The sequence below is a fragment of the Stigmatopora argus genome, chromosome 9 (assembly GCF_051989625.1).
Source record: "Stigmatopora argus isolate UIUO_Sarg chromosome 9, RoL_Sarg_1.0, whole genome shotgun sequence".
Classification (NCBI taxonomy): domain Eukaryota; kingdom Metazoa; phylum Chordata; class Actinopteri; order Syngnathiformes; family Syngnathidae; genus Stigmatopora; species Stigmatopora argus.
The window spans coordinates 11737188-11755292 of NC_135395.1; the positions used below are offsets into that span (position 1 = coordinate 11737188).

The window sequence follows — 18105 nt, forward strand, 5'->3', positions numbered from 1 at the left end:
ACTACTCCTCTTCACCACATGGGGGAACAGATGGTTAGTTGGTTAAATTTGCTGACACGGGTTATTGGCATTGCAAAGTATATCGCGTCTTCGCCTATCGCAAATTCACTACTTTGTGATTTTTTCCCCGCTATTAATTATTAAACAAACATTTTTTAAGTTCATAAAATGTGAAAATCCACGCTGAAACTCACTTTTGCTACTAGGACTCGGCACTGAAGAAAAAAAAGTTAAAATAGGGGTTACCCTACTTCGCGATTTTTCAATTATCGCGGCCATGTTTTGTCTACATTAACCGCGATATTTGAGGGATTACTGTAGTTGATGAATGAATCAACTTCATCCAGACCCCTGGACAGAGAATTCCACATTGGAACTTTTTGGAGTTTCTTAACTCAGTGGTATCAGTGAATTGTTTTAGTGTGCAATCCAGTGAGGAATCTGTCTCACAATTAACGTTTCTGTGTTCAAATCAGAGCATTCTGGAGCGTTTGGTCTTCTCCACGGATGCCAGATTCTAAGACTGCAAAGTGCCTGTAGGGAGGAATGTGTTGGTAACCAGTTCTGAGTGTTGTGACTGGGTGTACCTCTATGGGTCCGCTAGGATAAGATTCAGAGGTTAAATTTGTCATATTCTTAATAGATAGAGAATGTGAACTCAAGGAGGTAGTCACTGGGATACTAATTCGCACGCACTTGTGTGGAATGTGACACTTCAACAGTATTCTCTCAGTAATCTCCAATTGTTTGGTCTTCTCAAGTCTGTTTTAGAACACTTGATTTCATGCCTTTTAGCCCTTGGGATTGGAGTAGATTATTTTATGTAGAAAATAGGGGTAGAAGTAATTGCTGGTGAAATCATTGCTCTTTCTGAATTGACAGTGTCTTGAAAAAAGTACTCTTTAATTGTTTTGGACAACATGGCTCTTCAGAGTGGGTCTCTGCATTAATTCTTGGACTAATGTCCTAATATTTAATGATTTATATAACAGCTTGTTATCCTGCCAGGTTATGTAAACATCCTAAAATATTCTCAGGTGTATGAAGCAAGATTACTTCAGCGGCACTATAATGTAGCGAAACCGACATCACACGTCTGCCTGAGTGCTTCCTTCCGGTGTCACCATCATGAGCCCAGCTGGATTTAAACTGATCCAGCACAAGTTTCAGATGTGGTTACATTTGCCCAGAAGCCCTAACCACAAAAAAACAAAACGAAATGACGTCCTGAACAGAGAACTCTGCAAGAAACTGGGAACACTGTGAACCACTGAAGCCAGCTTGCTGCTGCTTCCAAATTGAGGCAGCCCTCCGCCCCCCATCTCCGCTTACTTGAACACTGCAAATAGGAAAGCTCTTGTAGGCGTGAGCTTTACTATGCGTTGGCGATCTCAGAGCGCATGCGAACTGAGGCACGAATGGGGAAAGCTTTGCACACAGATCTAAGACAGCTGCTTTGATTACGCTACTACACAGGAAAGCAGCAAGAAAAAGGGGAACAGGGACGCTACCCACCCTTAGGCAGCTCTCCAAACTGAAGGCAAACACGTGAAAGCTGAAGATTTGCAGATATTTTTCAGCTCACCATGGAGACCTTCTGTTTGTGACTCACCGGCAAAAGGGCACTTGAGGCCCGTTCAAGTAAGCAAGGACCCCCGAGGTCTTTACAGGCCGGCTTGAGTGAAGCTGCAAGGAGGGGGGAGGCCCTCCCATTAGTGGGAGGTAGGTGGGAGGCCACCGTGGGGTTCTTCCAGAAGGAGTTGGAGCAGTTGCTGCCGGAGAGGAGGAGGAGATGGCCACCGGAGACATCACCACACTTCCTTCCACACCTGAAGACGGCAGCGGTGGTTTCCCACCTTCAACTTTCAAGGAACCCAAAAGGCTTTACTCTAAGAATGGGGGCTTCTTCTTGCGGATCAAGTCAGACGGGGGAGTGGACGGAATCCGAGAGAAGAGCGATCCTCACAGTAAGTCCCCGCTGCCTTCATTTTCTTTCTTAGCTGATACAAATGTGCGTCAACACATGTTTGGACATTCTGGGAATGAAAGATTTTCTTTAATGGAATATGCTTGTACATATGTATTACTAAATTGCTGACTCACAATTCCAGACGTCACACTAGACATCACCAGACAAATTCAAGAGGAGGCAACTTCCGGATGACTAAAGCTGACGATTAAAAAAAAACGTACTTGAGGTTACATCAGGTCACTTTCACTTTCTTTAGTTCCTTTAAGGTTTTAGACTGGCAGAATCTGTACAGAGTACCGAGTTGCAAGGCATAAGTGGTCCCTATTTGGTCCATAATGAGAAATAGATATAAACAGACACAACTAAGGGAGACAGGGAGGCGCTCAGCAAATGCCTCCGGAAAACAAATGTTTTGGAAAATGTTTTGTGCCCAAGCCAGGATGACATTCCCAACATTAAAACAAGAACCTTGATTTAGATTGGGCTTCAGGAAAGACTTTACTGTTTAAAGTGGTTGAATTACCATTCAATAACAATGAGTCATAACTATTTGTGATAGAAACCAGAGTGTGCCGTCAGGAGAAATAGCATGAGAACCTAATGCGTAGTGCTCCACCTCATTGATAGGATCTTGGAGTTCCATAAATGGTACTTTTGTTGAAAAATTTACAAGACCTGCCAGAATTTGGGATTACATCATTGAGCCTTTTGCTAATAGATGTACTATTTTTCCACTTGGTTTCCTGCTGCTGTGACTATTCAAAGTTAACTGATTTTAGAATGGAACTTTTTAACTCGCAGGGGTGTAGTGCTTTTGGGAGCACGAGATTGGTCAAACTCCAATTACGTCAAAACGCAATTGCGGTGACTAGGAGACCATATCTTAAGGGCTTATCATATGTCTCTGTTTCTGTGTTTACATCCTTCTGGGTAGAGAATATTAGGTGAGTTCCAAGTTTCCACAGCTGGTGTAAGGAACCCCCCAGCACCATCACATTTTCATTTCAAACATCTTGACGCCCTTTGATTGCCTTATGTTTGATTGCGTCTGGGTCGAAAGTCTCTGGCGGTGTTCTTGACGCTCCACAGTCTATAGCAACGCATTCTTCTTTGATTTCCTCAGTAACGCTTCAGCTGCAGGCTACATCTGTCGGGGAGGTGATCATCAAGGGCGTTGTTGCCAACCGCTACCTAGCCATGAACAGAGATGGACGACTCTTTGCAGCAGTGAGTGGACCACGTCTATTACCTTTTGTTTATTTTACAGAGGATTGTTTAATTGCTTGGATAGTTTTGACCACTAATAATTTAACATCACAAACTTGAAGCACTTTAAACTGGTTTATTTATCCAAACAAGCAGTTACTTTCAACTGTGAGTTTTTTAAAGTGTTTTTATGCTTCGTTAACCCTAGAATGGTAACCCTCTATTTCAGGGGTTACCTTTCACGCTTCTGAAATAGAGGGTTACCATGGTTACCAGGGGGAAAAATGGGTACCCTTCATTGCACCGTCTTTCTTAGGAACATTTTTTTCCCTCGGAAAAATTCTAGGGTTAATGCTTAAATATTAGTACAGAATGGAAAACTGCATCATTTTACATGGTTAGTTTGTAGTGTGGTGGTTTACGTGGAGGTAGCGTTAATTCGCCACCTGCTCAGTGAAAGCAGGAAATAGATTGTCTGTCTCTGCAGATGCCCAGTGATTGACCGTTTTGCCAAACACAAGGTATGCAGTAAGAAATAGAAGGATTTTGTAATCCCTTTTTTCTGTCTTCAGAGACGAGCGACCGAGGAATGTTACTTTTTTGAGCGTCTGGAGAGCAACAACTACAACACGTACCGGTCCAGGAAGTACCCAACCATGTACGTGGCACTGAAGCGAACTGGCCAGTACAAGTCTGGAAGCAAAACTGGACCAGGTCAGAAGGCCATTCTCTTCCTCCCGATGTCTGCTAGGGGCTAACACGAGACGAGCCAGAGTCCTGTTCATGTCTTACAGTGTGACGGCAGTGAAGGTATGCCACCACTGTTCCAAAGAAATAACTGTGATTTTACAAGTTTTCCTTTTTTAAATTTTTTTATTTTAACAATCCCAACTGAGGGTGAAGAGAATGAGGTGCCTGACTGAAACTTATTTGGGAATCTACCTTCAGATTCTGTGACTTTTAGCAAAGACTTATAACACATTGTGTTTTGGAGAAAGGGCATTTTACACACTTTAAAATGAAAGCTTGAGCACATTTTCGACTTTTTTGATGCATTTTCCTGAGGTGTCCTAAACCATTTACGCTGCACTGGAGCAGAACGGTACCAATATAAGTTTTGAAGCATATATGGATCAGTTCAGTCAGATTCCAGGCACTGCTATGAAAGGCAGATGCTGTAGTAATCTTGGCAAGGTAGTCTGTTTTCAAATCATTACTTGCAATTTATGCCAACAGATTTGAAATTCACTTTAATTGCATGGGCTGAATAATTAACTACTAGTTCAAGTTGAATTTAAAATGCACTGTTCCCAGTCTGTAATAAAAGCCGGTCAATTGGATAAACACTATTTGTAACAGGTAGTGCTAGCCTTGATCTCCAAGTACGTTACAGCTAAGATGGAGGAATCTGTCGATGGTAGAGCTGATAAAACATCCCTGAGTAGACAGACGGTAGCTCCTCCATGGTGAGGTCGATCTTATCGAACCCGTGCTCCAAGCCATGAAGCAGCACCCTAGCCACGCGGGCTGTGATGGGCGTGGTGTCGGCGGTACCCGCCAGCTCGGCGAGGTTTAGCCAATCGCAGCGCTCGCACTCGTGCGTACAGAAGTTGATGTCATAGCTGAGTGGGCTGAGGCGGCAGATGACATACATGTCAGACATGCCGAAGGCACCCGGGTGGTTATGCTGCTGACGGATGCTCAGCAATGATCGGAACTCTGAGCGGATGCCTGTTTCCTCCAAGACTTCCCGCACCGCTGTTACCCCTAGAAAATAGTTGGGGGAAGTTGTTTAATATTACTAGTATTCATTTGCAGAGCAGTGTTAAAAAGCCACTGATAATTAAGATCTATTTAGGTGGTAAATCGTTAGCATGATATTTACCAATGTCCTCTCCGGGATCTGAAAGACCGCCAGGGAATTTCCAGGCATTTTTCGTCTGCAAAAAGAGCAAAGTTAGGAAATGTGCCATCAGCGTTGCTAACATTTTTAACCCAGTGCAAATTTTCTTCATCTCATTTCAAAATGTTTTCAATCTGCATTTTCGCTAGGTGTGAAGATGCATTTTTATTTCAATTTCAAAACAGAACCCCTTCCTTACATTTTTTTTTTACATCTTTTTGAAAACCAAACATTTAATCCTCTACATTGCAAAAAAAAATGTTTTTATCACGAAAACACCTTTGTTTGTTGAAGTGTTTCTTCCAACAAAACTATTTCCTCCACCTAACCTTAATAACCTTAATATTTAATAATAACAGAATGCTGCTGCCTAAATTATACTGTTAGAGAGTGTGCGCGTGTGTGTGGGTAAATATTTACATCTATTTTTCTAGATCTATTCTGTATACACATTAGAATTGTATGATGAATTCAAAAATACACAAAGCTATGTTTTATTTCTATATATTTGCAACCAAATGTTAGACTGCTGGAGTTGTTCCTCATGTGGACAAATAAAAGATTTTGTGACACTAACAATTGAATTGTGTCGTATTTGGAGTCCGAACAACAATAGAGACCAAGAATTTTTCACAATGTTTTGTGTCTCCATGCCTCTTTAAAAGGGCAATTAAATATCTACACTTAGCTGTTGAAATGCCACGTTATAACTGAAAATAGTCAAAAATAAATGATTTCCAAACCATCTATATGAGCATACAGTGAGCGCTCTGTACTGCTGGTCCAGTGCTTTTTTTATAGGGTTTTAGTGTAAACATTGTGTGTTTGCATCAAGGCAACTATCTGGAGTTTTGGAATACCACATGGATGTAAAAATAAATGTGATTATACTAGATGCTGCATTAAAGTACCTTGTTCTTGTCTTGCACCACAAGGACGTTTCCATTGGACTCATCGACCACTGCGCCTACACAAGATTACATGCAATTAAAAATATAAATTAGCTCTTTACTACGTCAGTGAACATGGCAGGCCAAAAGGACTTCGGTACCTAATAAATGAGTAAACCCTTCAAATGTTCTAAATATTGAATTTATGAGATTGGGAGTTATGGTTACATAAACTTAGCATGTGTGACTCAGCTCAACTTGTCAATGAAATGGTCATTTATGATTTTTTTTTTAACAGCGTGGTGACTAAATGGTAGGAAGTGGAGGAAGAAAAATGGGTCCTTTTTACGTCTGGTACATCCTCCTTTGGAAACATATTTGACAGCAGTGAAAAGGGGCATGTGTTCCCAGCCTGACTTAGACTTCTGTGAGGAAATTGAGGTCATTTATACCATCCCACAGTCAAGTAAATTTCAGTTTACATGCTGCAGTGGAAGTCTGTCATTGGGTCAACTTGAGTTCAGAAGGGAACAAAAAAAGCCACAGTACCAGAAACAACCCACGCAAAACATGCAAACTCCACACAGGGAAGCCAGACCTGGCCTCGAACCCACGACCCCAGCCCTGTAAGGCCAACGCATTAACCACTCGGCCGTCAGAATCACTATTTGAAGCCCAAATACGTTATCTTGAAATTCTAATTATAATAGTTATTTTTAACAACAAGTGACTAAAGATGGAAATGAGCATTCGCCTAAAATCTTACATATTTATTCATATATATCTTCATTAATATCATGTACTATTGTCCCTTTATTAAATAAATCAGTGTCAAATATCGCCCTCTGTTGGACATTGTAAGGTAATGCGAGTTTGTTACCCGCTACTCCAATTTGATGAGTCGCATAGCGAGGCAGTCTACTTTCCCCTTCGCCCATCCACAGCGACAAAACGGCATGGTGGTCCCGGGCGTGATGGAAACGAAAGCCGTGCGCGGACGCAGCTGCGGCGGCGCACCGGCTCATTGCGATGGGGACCCGCAGCCACACGGCCACCTTGCCCTCCGCCTTCCATCGAGCCAAAGAATCTAGAACACAATGTCACACAACACGCCATTTGAAATCAATCAATAACCAAGATGAAATTGTATATTTTGCAAAAGCATCGTAAACCTGTCAGTAATCCGCCGAAGGCACTTTCACTTATGTCCTCTGGCACGCCAACGTCCGCCAAGTCCACCGTGACGCCGCCGAAGCGATCGACTCTCCCCGTCAGAGCCGCGGCGCCTTGTTCCCGTCGCAGCTGATTGACAGCTCCCCGGCACGTGAACTCTCGGGAGGAACACCACCTCCGACAAAGTTCTGGTACTCGGAGCTTACTCATTAGAGCGGACGCAGACATGTTTTTTCCCCTATTTGATCGACATTTTACTTGTTTTGAAACGACTTTAAATGACAGCTGGACAACTTCCGTCCTTGGGTTGCGTAAATACCGTAAAGCTAAATTTGCAGCGCAAGGGTCAAGCCGAATCAAAAGGCGAGAGAGTTTTACTTTGAATATATTTTATAATACTACATCATATGAACATTAACGTAATGCATTACTGTTTTGGGGAGTTTTCGCAAACTATATGCATATTTTACTTTTTAACAGCGAAATTCAATGAACAATATAGTTTTACATTACGGTAAAAATGTTTAGGTTAAACTTTGAACCCGGAAAAAAATCAGTGCCCGGTGTTTTTGCATGTTTTTACTTTCACGTGTGTCTATTTTGAAGTGATCATGTCTTCAAAGAAAAATAAAAGCAAATCGAAGCGTTTAAGCGAAATCGAAGGTTCGTCTGACTCGAGCAACTTGGAGATTTCCAGCCACGAAGAAAGTAAAAACAGCAACACTTTTACTGTTATCGACCCTGTTGAAAAAGGTAACGACAACCCTCCAACTTATAATTAAGTTTGCTATCTATTTAATTCAGTGTTCCTACTGAGCACACCATTACGAACAAGCTCGTCGTCTGCCTTGTTAAATCGGAGGTGGTTATGGTGTTATTGTGCGTAAACCTAGCCTGCAGATTATAAAAACAAAACACGAACCCTTTAAAAAACACGTGTTGAATTTAATGACTGCCATGCACGCCCCTAGACGTCCAATTCAATATGACTGGGAGTTCATGCAGCGAATGATCGCTAATAACTCCCTCCTGTCAAAATCCATTCATCCATCCATTCGTCTTCCATACCGCTAAGAAGGTCGCGGGGGTGCTGGAGCCTATCCCAGCCAAAAAATGGGCACCAGGCATTAGTGCAAACCAGAGTACCCAGAGAAAACCCACACAAGGGAGATCAGGCAAACTCCACATAGTGAGGACTGACGTGGAATTGATCCCACGACCCCAGAACTGAGGCCGATGCGCTAACCACTCGCCTGCCAGACCACCGCATTCAGTGTCGTGCTAATTAGAACTGTGAAGCAGACTTACAAACTCGTAGTGCACCATGTGTTTATGTATACAAATAGCGCAATCGCAAAAGTTTAATTTTGTTTGTTTTCTTCACAGCTGATGATAAAACCCCCAAAAGTTGCAGATGGTCACTTGCCCAGCTGAGCCTTAACTCCCTGAAGGTGGTGGGGGTCAGCATTGGCAGACCCGTTCTCCTCACGAGTCCCTCAGGGCGACAGGAGGTAATCCTAATAATCTGCCAATGTAAATTTCCATACTGATTCAACAAAAAAGTTGTAATTTGAACAAATGAAACTGCTCACACAATTATGCCAATTTGCTCTCTAATATTTCGACGTTGTGTTTTAAATGACAACAACTTGACATTTTTCTTAAAGCATCCACTTTAAAATAAAACAATGACTTGATTTTTGTAGTATTACTGAAGAACAAAATTAAACTAAATTTCGACCTTGTTCCGTAATTTTATTCCGTTGTTCTTGCACATATCATCACACAAAATGATGAGTCTTTACTTTGGCTAATAAGACATCATTTTGTGTTTTTCCTCCAAATCCACAGGTGTGTGTGGGTTGGCCTTTGCCCACCTTCCCCAGTAGGAAAGTGGGTCTCCACCATTCGGTCCAGCGCAACCTAAAAGTGAAATGTGGGTCTGCGGTGCTGATTCAGCCTGTAACGGGTCCTGTGCTCCAAGCAGAGGAAGTTATTCTCTCTCCAAGGTTGGTCTTTTCAAAGAAAAATGCCGTACATTTCGTCAAAAAAGCATTTGAGTGGTGTCGTGATTAAAATATCTCTGACTAAATATCATACATTCTTCTGTAAAAATCTACGAGTGGATTGCCAACACACTGATATCACATTTTACTGTAATGAAGTTCCTAAATGTAATGTTTTAACCATAATGGAGATTCTTCATGAATGAAATTCCTCCTTCTTATAGTGTTTATGTTTTGCGATTAAAGACTCCCCTCTGTGGGTATGTTTCTGCAACTGCAAGCACATCGAGCCTCTTTTCTCCCTTTGCATATTTTTAGGTCAGTGGATGACAAATTGAACATGGAGGAGTTCAAGAGCTTCTTGCTGAATTCATTAAGTAAGTAAGGATTAAATCAGAAAATCCCACTTATCACGTGAGCAATTTTCAGAGGGAATAATACATTTTGTCTGAAAGTAGATTTTCAAAACCAAATCTTAGCACAATCTGAAATGTTTTTTTTAATTTTCAAAAGATGAATCTTTCAGCCTTTTTTTAAAATGATTTTTTATAGCTTTTATTGTGAAGATCCCTTTTCCCTGTATAAAATTATAACATTTTTTAAAATTATAATAAAACATTTTAAAAGTTTATTTTTGAAGATAAAATTTAGCTTTGTATTGAAAATAGTTTTTCCGAATCAGTGATCATAATTCTATACTGTGTGCAATATATAGTCAGCATTAAAGTATGTTAACAAAAAGTATCAATAAATACGATAATCATTCAGGATTGAAATAAACAGCCATATGTTCATCATGAAAATTTCTTTTTTTTTGTCTCTCAGTCGGAAGCATCCTCCTCCCTGGAAACATTTTGTCCGTCACTTACTTTGGCCAGCCGTGCAATCTTAGTGTGGAAAGCGTACGCGGGGAAGATGGCGGCCTCCTGCGGAAGCCAGTTTTTCTTCCTCTTTCCCTTGACACCGAGGAGACATCAACGCTGGCCCCGGCCCCTGCCGAACTATCCCTACAGCTTGATCAGCTCACCTTAGACGACACCGGTGACCCCCCTGGCACCCCCGCTGCCAGCACTCCCCACAGACATGCCACCTCTCCGCCTCCCCTCTCCTTGGCATCTCCCATTTTGAATCACCTGGACCCCGCTGATGACTGCCAGGAGAATACCAGCACCTTGAGCTGTTCCTTCAACACAGAACCTCCTTCCCAGCTGTCAATAGCGTCACCTAGTGGCACGTCGGAGAATACCAGCACCTTGAGCTGTTCCTTCAATACAGAAGCTCCTTCCCAGCTGTCACTAGCGTCACCTGGTGGCACGTCGTGTCACGACACGTTTTACGTCCTTTCTTCCACGAGCAAGCTGAGTTTTCAAGGTCAAGCCAAACAGAAGGAGGTCCAAGGCCAAAGAGGAAAAGTCACATACAGCATGATTGGCGGCCTCAAAAGCCAATTGGATGTCATCAAAGAGACAATAGAGTTGCCTCTCAAACACCCACAGCTGTTCTCTAATTATGGTAGGTCATAACTATAAAAACCACAACATGGTTGGTGTTTTATTCGGATTGTTTCCCCATTATTCTTGGAGTACTCCAACTTCTTTTATTATTAAAAATATATATATATTTTTTTTTCTCTCTAAAAAAGTGTTCAATTTTAAGCCCATTTTTTAGTTTTTCTCGTAAAACGACCCTTAATAAATCTCTCCTTATCAGGCATTCCGGCTCCCCGAGGAGTTCTTCTGTACGGCCCACCCGGCACAGGCAAGACTCTGATCGGCCGCGCCATTGCCAACGAGCTGGGTGCCCACATGACTGTGATCAACGGGCCGGAAATCATGAGCAAGTATGACACTCGCCAAACCTAAAGTTCCATTTACTCCACTTGCAGCAGCATTTGAGTTTGGAAAATTCTCATTCAGGTTTTTTGGTGAAACTGAGGAGAAGCTAAGGCAAATATTCACAGAGGCATCAAAAAGGTAAGCTTTTGCTTAGTTCATATTCGCCGCTTTGCTACAGATGTAAAACATATTGTTCAGACTTGTTAAAATATAGATGCAAATCATGTTAAAGCTGTTCATGGGCCATAAATAAATGGCAATTTTGGTGTCTGTAACGGAACTGGAAAAAAACGTGTTTAATGTACATCACATAAACGTGTGCATTGTAGACTGAGAAATAAGATATTAGTATTCTGACTTTTTTTCTTGGAAAAGTGCATTTTGCCAAATTACATTTCTGATACCAATGCCACAAGCTGTGTCAAGAATGTTTGTGTTTCTTTGGTTTGCCAGGACGCCTTCCATCATCTTCATCGACGAGCTGGACGCTTTGTGTCCTAAGCGAGAGGGTGCCCAGAACGAGGTGGAAAAGCGAGTAGTGGCGTCCCTTTTGACCCTCATGGACGGAATTGGCTCCGTAAGTCTTCACGCCCCACTCGCCCTCCCGTAGATGATCATTAATACTTTCGGTCCATGTACTGTCAGTTCATTACTTTGGGTTTGGCGCTGTCGAAAATGCTCGAAGTGAGCTGGATTCTTTCCTTTTCCGCCTCCCACACACATAAATAGCGGCAAATCACCTCAGGTCGCCACGACCGGACGGTAATCGGCAAGGAGTTGTTGTTTTCAAAGGTGCAATGAGGCTTCCCGTCCAGAGGATGAAGGTTATGCACATGAGTAGTCTGTTTGACAAATCACTTCCTCAACTGGCTTCATTCCTAACACGTTTAGATGATCGTCATGGAATCGCACTCGCTCTCCTCATCCCAACAAGTGTATTGACTCAAAGCAAGTGTTTGAAGTTTTTACTGCTGTATATCACAGCTACATTCAGGATAGAGGTACATCTAAAAAAAGGTCCAGATACAATATAATGTAGTTTCAGAAGTTGGTGATTATTCATGAAATATATGAAAATGAAATTATAAAAATATGTGGCCTGACTGTGTCGGGTGTATTCTTCCTTTCTCATCCTGTTTTTTTTTTTTAAATGTGTCTTTGCTCCTATAATTTCAGTCGTGACCGGACGTTTGGTCGCCCGGGTGAATATAATTTTGAGAGCTGGTTTCAACAGTAGATATTTAGATATTAAACTCTCTGTCTCATGAATATAATTCTGAGAGCTGGTTTCAACAGTAGATATTTAGATATTAAACTGTCTCATGAATATAATTTTGAGAGCTGGTTTCAACAGTAAACTGTCTGTCATGTTGTCAAACGTCCGGCGACCAAACGTCCGGGCGACCAAACGTCCGGCGACCAAACGTCGGGCGACCAAACGTCCGGAGTACCAATTTCAGTATCAAATTAATATCAATAAAAAACATTGGACTACAATTCAAAGAATTAATGCTTATTTTGTTGTTTATGTATCTTTTCAATGGCTCTATATATTGTTTTTAGGAGGGACATTCGGGGCAGCTTGTGGTTTTGGGGGCCACAAACCGACCCCATGCTCTCGACCCAGCCTTGAGGCGACCTGGACGTTTTGACAAGGAGCTGGAGGTGAGTACTGTACAAATGCAAATAGGACTTATTTCCCCTGAGCAATGCAACACGTTTTGGAGTTCTCCTAGGCTCTGTTTTAGGTGCTTTCTTGTTCAATCTGCTCATCTGAACTTCAGTGGTTCTTGAACTTAAATTACAGCAATATAGTTTAAATTTGTATTGGCTACAGCGCAATTGTACGGCAGCTAATCCTCGATACCCACTTACTCAGGTTGGCGTCCCCAGTCCCGCCGAGCGTGCCGACATTTTGCACAAGCAGCTGAAATCGATCCCATGCAGCGCCAGTGAACAGGAAGTGACGAAGCTGGCTGACGCCGCTCACGGCTACGTCGGCGCAGACTTAGCTGCTGTCTGCAAAGAAGCAGGTGAGAACTACTGCTTTTGACACATTTTGCCTAAATTAATGAGTATAAAATAATTTATTACATAAATTATGACTTTATTCTGAAATATTCATTTCATATTGAGAATTGAGAACATTTTGGATTTGGATGAATTATGATTAGTTTTTAACTAAATTAGAACTTTATTCAGAAAATATTTGCATTTCTTCTGAACTATTTTTCATCAATTTAACCCCTATTTTCACTATTAAATTACATTTTTTTCCAATTTTTTTGCATGCCACAATGCTATTTCCATAAGTTTTTGTACAACTTAAATTCCCATTTTCTCTCTTCTAATGGAACATTCTTAAAATAACAATTTGATAAAATTGCAAATGTTTCAGTTTCTTTTATAAAATGCCGACTGAAATGATAACCTTCAACTTTTTTTGTGGTCAACTCGTAAAAATAACGTACTGGACACTGCAATAACTTTACACGGCGGTCCATGAATTCTAATTCTTTCTGGTTCTGCTCTTGTATTGGATGTCATGATCTATTGCGGGTGTGCCGAATGTTCTGACCGGCCATCTACATCTTGACCGCACCTTTTCTTGTAACGTATCCAAACTGCAATCGGAGCTGACTTAATTCTTCCACAACTACTTCTGTCTCCAATTCTCTGTGTTGATATTAACCTCGAAGGAAAGCAGTGCTTTCCGTGCTATTCCAAAGACAGAAACCGCCAAAACCACGTCCTCTTCCTCACCCACAACCCCCTCGCACACCCGGACGAGACACATATATAGTACTGACTCCTGGGTGGTCCGAAAGCATGGTCTTGCCATCCACGTGCGGCAACGGACGTTCTGGCAGGTTGAAGGAAGAGCACTGCAACCGTATTTTATTCTGTGGCTAAAGAGACCAAAATGGGAAAGCCATTAATTCCTAATCAGATAGAGGATTTTTTTGAAAATACATATTTAAAAATACATTAAAAATTTATTTGCAAAAAATGCGTAATGAAATATGCAAATATTTGAAACAATACAAAAAATTGTTTAATAAAATGGAAAGTGTTACAACCTTGGACAAATATACGCAAATATTGCTTTGTTGCATAACTGGCGCTTTCTTGGAGTCTATCATGGCTCACAAAATGTAATTATTTTGTCAAAGTTATGATACACAAACGTACTTGACCCAAAAATCTGTTTCCTGAAATAATCAAAACAGACATGTCGGTAGTCACCTAATTACAACACAATAAAACCATATAACACTGTAAATTTAAAGGTCTCCCTCTCGTGCACATTTTCCATATTGCAACAATGAAAAAACAAAAAAAACAAAAAAAGCCATTGGAGGCCAAAACTGATGGATCATTCTGCTTGAATCTAGTCGTCTTTTTGGCGTCTTGCTCAAACATGACTCACTTCCACGTGTGTGTGTATCCATTTGGGTGTGTGCACTTATTTAGTTTGTGCCACATCCGGGCCCCTGTGTTTACAAGCCTCTGTAAACAGGGGAAGCCCACCAGAACACAAAAAGGGAGTCTGTAAAATTGATTATGAGCAATAATAAACACAAAGATCTGCTTGTGCAACTCAAGAGTCATTTTCTTTCGCTTGCTCCAGCTACGTTGGATGACACGCACCAGTTAAAAGCTAATTAAAAGGCCAATGTGTATAGGAAAAATATGTTTGCCATCAATTAGTTGTAGACTCCGCTCGTCCTTTGAAAAGATTTAAAAATATTTGGAAAATAACACTCAAAAGCAATGGCGGAAAAGGGTAATAAACAGAAATGACCAAATATAAGAGAAGACGACTATGATAAATACTTGGAAGTTTGATATTATTATTATTGAATGCAAAAAAAAAAACTTTATGGATGTAAGATCAGGCGCTATTTACATCTCTTGGTCATTTGTGCCATTTCATAGTGACATTCAATTTTGTCTCGTCGAGCAAGAAAAACTACGATTCCACGAATTCCTGCTTTACTACCCTCCATTATTGGTTTCAACTATGCAGAGGCAAACCGTTACAATCGTTACTTTTTACTCTCCAATTTCAATAAGTATGGATCTGTGAGAGTATTGACAAATTATTTTTTGAATACTTCTCGACAAGATTTGATTGATTTAGTGTCCAATAACCATAATGATAGTGGGCAAATGTAAAGACAGACAGGTGCAGGAAAACTTTAGTGTTTGGGGCGTAACGGCATGAACTCGTGTGTTTACAACCAGCTTATGAAGTGTTTTTCCTTTCTACCTGATGTGTCCTTTTAAAGACATTGGTGGAATTTCGCCACGAGCCACACAAATATTAGCCGGCTCGGTGAGTTTACTTTATGGGATGCCTCTGCTAAAAGCAAAACAAAACAAAAACACACACAACTGTTCTGCTTGAACTCCATGAACTGCAAACTAATCTTGTGCATGTATCACAGCTGGGCGCGTGAGCGAGCCTGTATCTGTGTGGGCGTCACTGGTGTATTTTGACAGTGTATGTGGCTGTGTGTGTGTAATCGAGAAGAGTGAATGCGTGTGTGTCATCGTTCTGTGCACGCATGTCCTTTAAGAGCACATCCTATTGCTATTTGAGCTCAGAGAGCAGATGTTGTCTATTGTAAATACAGTACAGGTGCAAAGAGTGTTCCGGAAGCCCCGGCCAGTCATGAAAACGTTCTTGCTTGCAGTTGTCAAATGGCAAAACGCCCTGATATATTCTCCAATTCGCCCGAGAGCAGTCAGCCCGTAGGGTTTTAAAAAACTGAAGTACATTATTCTGTAGGAAGTTGAATGAGGTCATAACAACAACAGGATTGGTTCATCATATCTTAATCATAATATTCACCTTGAATTGACCCAAAGGAAAACATTCAGAATGATCCACTTCAGAGAGTACGTGGTATCAAAAGGTCCTATAGAAACATTAAATATTACAAAAATATTAGATGCACCCCCAAAAATTGAAGAAAAATAGTTTGAAGTTTAGTCAAGAAGTTAAACAAAAATGTTACCCAAAAATATTACAATACAAAATCCGCAAAGCTGACCCGGTTGAGCATAATAAAAGTTTAAACAATACATACATATGGATACTAATAAACAAAATATATACTATATGGATAGTAAGTATACACATATTTGGAAGAAAAATGCAAAATACAAATAATAATTTACAGAAAATTAAATAAAAAATAAATTATTTACGCTGCACCTGATGAACTGACCATGTCTCAATATTTACATTCAAAAGTATCCAATATTAAAAAATACAATTCTAACCATGAAAATGACAAAATCAGGATGAAATTATTGACAAATATTTTTCTTTCTATGCCAGCAAAGCCTTCTCGTGACAGGCAGGACAATTAACGACTCCTCCTCTAGATGACAATAGCTCCAATTTAGCCTGCCGATCATCCAAAAGATTAGCAATAAAACATTTCAGTATTCCACTTCTAGTGACACTTTTTTGTGGTATGCATTAATATTTTACTAACGTCAATTGGGTACCTTGGCTCAAAGTTCCTGAATATCACCATTTCTTTCGTTTATGTCAAATCGCTGCGTGAAATGGACCAAAAAGAGTAGAGAAAGCAACGTAGCTCACGGATGCCGCAAAGCAACCCAAACTCTATTCAACAATGTGACCTGAACATTTCTGGCTTTAGGGATCATCACTCTTCTTCCTCCCTTAACTGAGTGCTCTTGGCCCACAGCGAGCACACATTTGGTTTGGTTAGGAAAACATCCGATGGGAAGGAAGAGGGAAAAAAGAGGCAAAGAGGCAACACAACACGCTTTAATTTGAACCTCATGCCGACTCCCAATTCTTTCCATAGAGAGCTCGACTAGGATTGGATTATTTAGGAATGGACATTTGCAAAACAAGTGTCCCATCTGTTCAATGTTCTCATAAATTGTGTTTTTTTTTTCAAAATCGAAAAAAGCCCACTAAATATAAACAAGTCTATGGGACTAAAACCATAAAAAATATAAAATATTTAACCAACATGTAAAAATTCTGTGGGAAAAAAACCACACTGACTATAAAAAATGCATTAGCAATATTAATACACTCCAGAAAGGAAATAACAATGGAACAAAAAATGTTTGAAAGAAATTAAACAAATATTCTAATATTCCTAAAAACAATGTAAATTAAGGGTCAAACCAAAGGAAAGATGGCTCTGTGAGGTCACCCATTTAAGAAAGTGTCAAGTTTAACCGGCGGTTTTCGCTGCGACAAAAGGTCATCATAATATCATCACCATGGCAACTGCTCATTCAACTTAGGAAACTCCCAGAGGAAATTTGGCCTTTCCAAGAAAAGTATTGAGAAAGATATTGCCTCAAGAGCTTATTGACCTTTGTGTCTCTCCTTAAACTGCGTGTGATGAGCACTACTCATTGTAATTCTTTATCCACACATAAACGCGCAAATTCCAAGATATAACAAAGAAACTATTATTTATTTGGATCATCTGCACAATATCATAATGTACTATAACAAGAGTTGTACCAAATATAGCCAAGATAAGTTGTAGGAGCACAAGAAAAAAAAGATGGAATGAAAATTTGAAAAAATATCAATATTGATAATAATAATAATAAATAATAATATCAATATTGATATTTTGTCTATTTTTTAAAAGTACAACATGGGGGAAAACAAATATGAGACTCTAATGTGTAAAACATGTTCTTAGGCAAAGAATATGAAGTAAAAAAAATAAATTAAAAAAAACCTTAGATATGTGTGTATGTAGATGAGATAAAACAATAATGTTGGTCACAAGCATGACTGTAAGAAACAAAGTACAAGCTTTTAGGGAAAAAATAATATACAAATATGGAGAATAATAGGGAAATATGTTATTGGAGCATAGATCCTTTGTTGTAAAGTTAATATATTTCTAAACTTCTGAAAATAGAAAGACATAAGCGGAAAATTTAGTACAAAACTTAATCATGAGTGAAATGCACTTGTTGTAAAATCATGTGTTCATTATTCATATTTGGAAGTTTTTTCTGTGATCAGTAATTAACCAGACCATCTTTTTGGGTCTTTCACCTCCATCAGAAAAAAAAACATCTACCAATGGATCAA

General features: G+C 40.1%; 3 protein-coding genes across 3 annotated transcripts in view; 2 read left to right on the top strand and 1 right to left on the bottom strand.

Annotated features, from left to right (window-relative positions):
• The first annotated feature begins 197 nt into the window (after positions 1-197).
• fgf2 (fibroblast growth factor 2) lies at positions 198-5660 on the top strand. Its single transcript, XM_077609352.1, has 3 exons — positions 198-1967; positions 3096-3199; positions 3751-5660. The coding sequence occupies exons 1-3, from the start codon at positions 1793-1795 to the stop codon at positions 3934-3936; spliced, it is 465 nt and encodes a 154-aa protein (XP_077465478.1). The 5' UTR covers positions 198-1792; the 3' UTR covers positions 3937-5660.
• nudt6 (nudix (nucleoside diphosphate linked moiety X)-type motif 6) lies at positions 4401-7432 on the bottom strand. Its single transcript, XM_077609351.1, has 5 exons — positions 7144-7432; positions 6852-7058; positions 5993-6048; positions 5064-5118; positions 4401-4945 (listed from the first exon to the last, which is right to left on the bottom strand). Exons 1-5 carry the CDS (start codon positions 7370-7372, stop codon positions 4572-4574), a joined length of 921 nt encoding a protein of 306 aa, XP_077465477.1. The 5' UTR covers positions 7373-7432; the 3' UTR covers positions 4401-4571.
• A 280-nt stretch (positions 7433-7712) lies between these two features.
• Positions 7713-18105, top strand: part of afg2a (AAA ATPase AFG2A) — a 59403-nt gene continuing 49010 nt past the window's right edge. The window contains exons 1-10 of the mRNA XM_077609039.1: positions 7713-7897; positions 8531-8655; positions 8996-9153; positions 9469-9527; positions 9976-10662; positions 10861-10990; positions 11067-11123; positions 11439-11562; positions 12549-12650; positions 12865-13018. Of these exons, the coding sequence (XP_077465165.1) occupies positions 7756-7897; positions 8531-8655; positions 8996-9153; positions 9469-9527; positions 9976-10662; positions 10861-10990; positions 11067-11123; positions 11439-11562; positions 12549-12650; positions 12865-13018 (1738 nt within the window). The 5' untranslated portion in view covers positions 7713-7755. The remainder of the gene's footprint in view (positions 7898-8530; positions 8656-8995; positions 9154-9468; positions 9528-9975; positions 10663-10860; positions 10991-11066; positions 11124-11438; positions 11563-12548; positions 12651-12864; positions 13019-18105) is intronic.

Coding starts and splice junctions, on each gene's coding strand:
- fgf2 (XM_077609352.1), top strand. CDS start 1,793: ATGGCCACCGGAGACATCACCACACTTCCTTCCACACCTGAAGACGGC. Junction 1,968..3,095: donor AGAGAAGAGCGATCCTCACA/GTAAGTCCCCGC, acceptor TGATTTCCTCAG/TAACGCTTCAGCTGCAGGCT. Junction 3,200..3,750: donor ATGGACGACTCTTTGCAGCA/GTGAGTGGACCA, acceptor TTCTGTCTTCAG/AGACGAGCGACCGAGGAATG.
- nudt6 (XM_077609351.1), bottom strand. CDS start 7,372: ATGTCTGCGTCCGCTCTAATGAGTAAGCTCCGAGTACCAGAACTTTGT. Junction 7,059..7,143: donor CTTCGGCGGATTACTGACAG/GTTTACGATGCT, acceptor ATTGTGTTCTAG/ATTCTTTGGCTCGATGGAAG. Junction 6,049..6,851: donor TCATCAAATTGGAGTAGCGG/GTAACAAACTCG, acceptor AATCTTGTGTAG/GCGCAGTGGTCGATGAGTCC.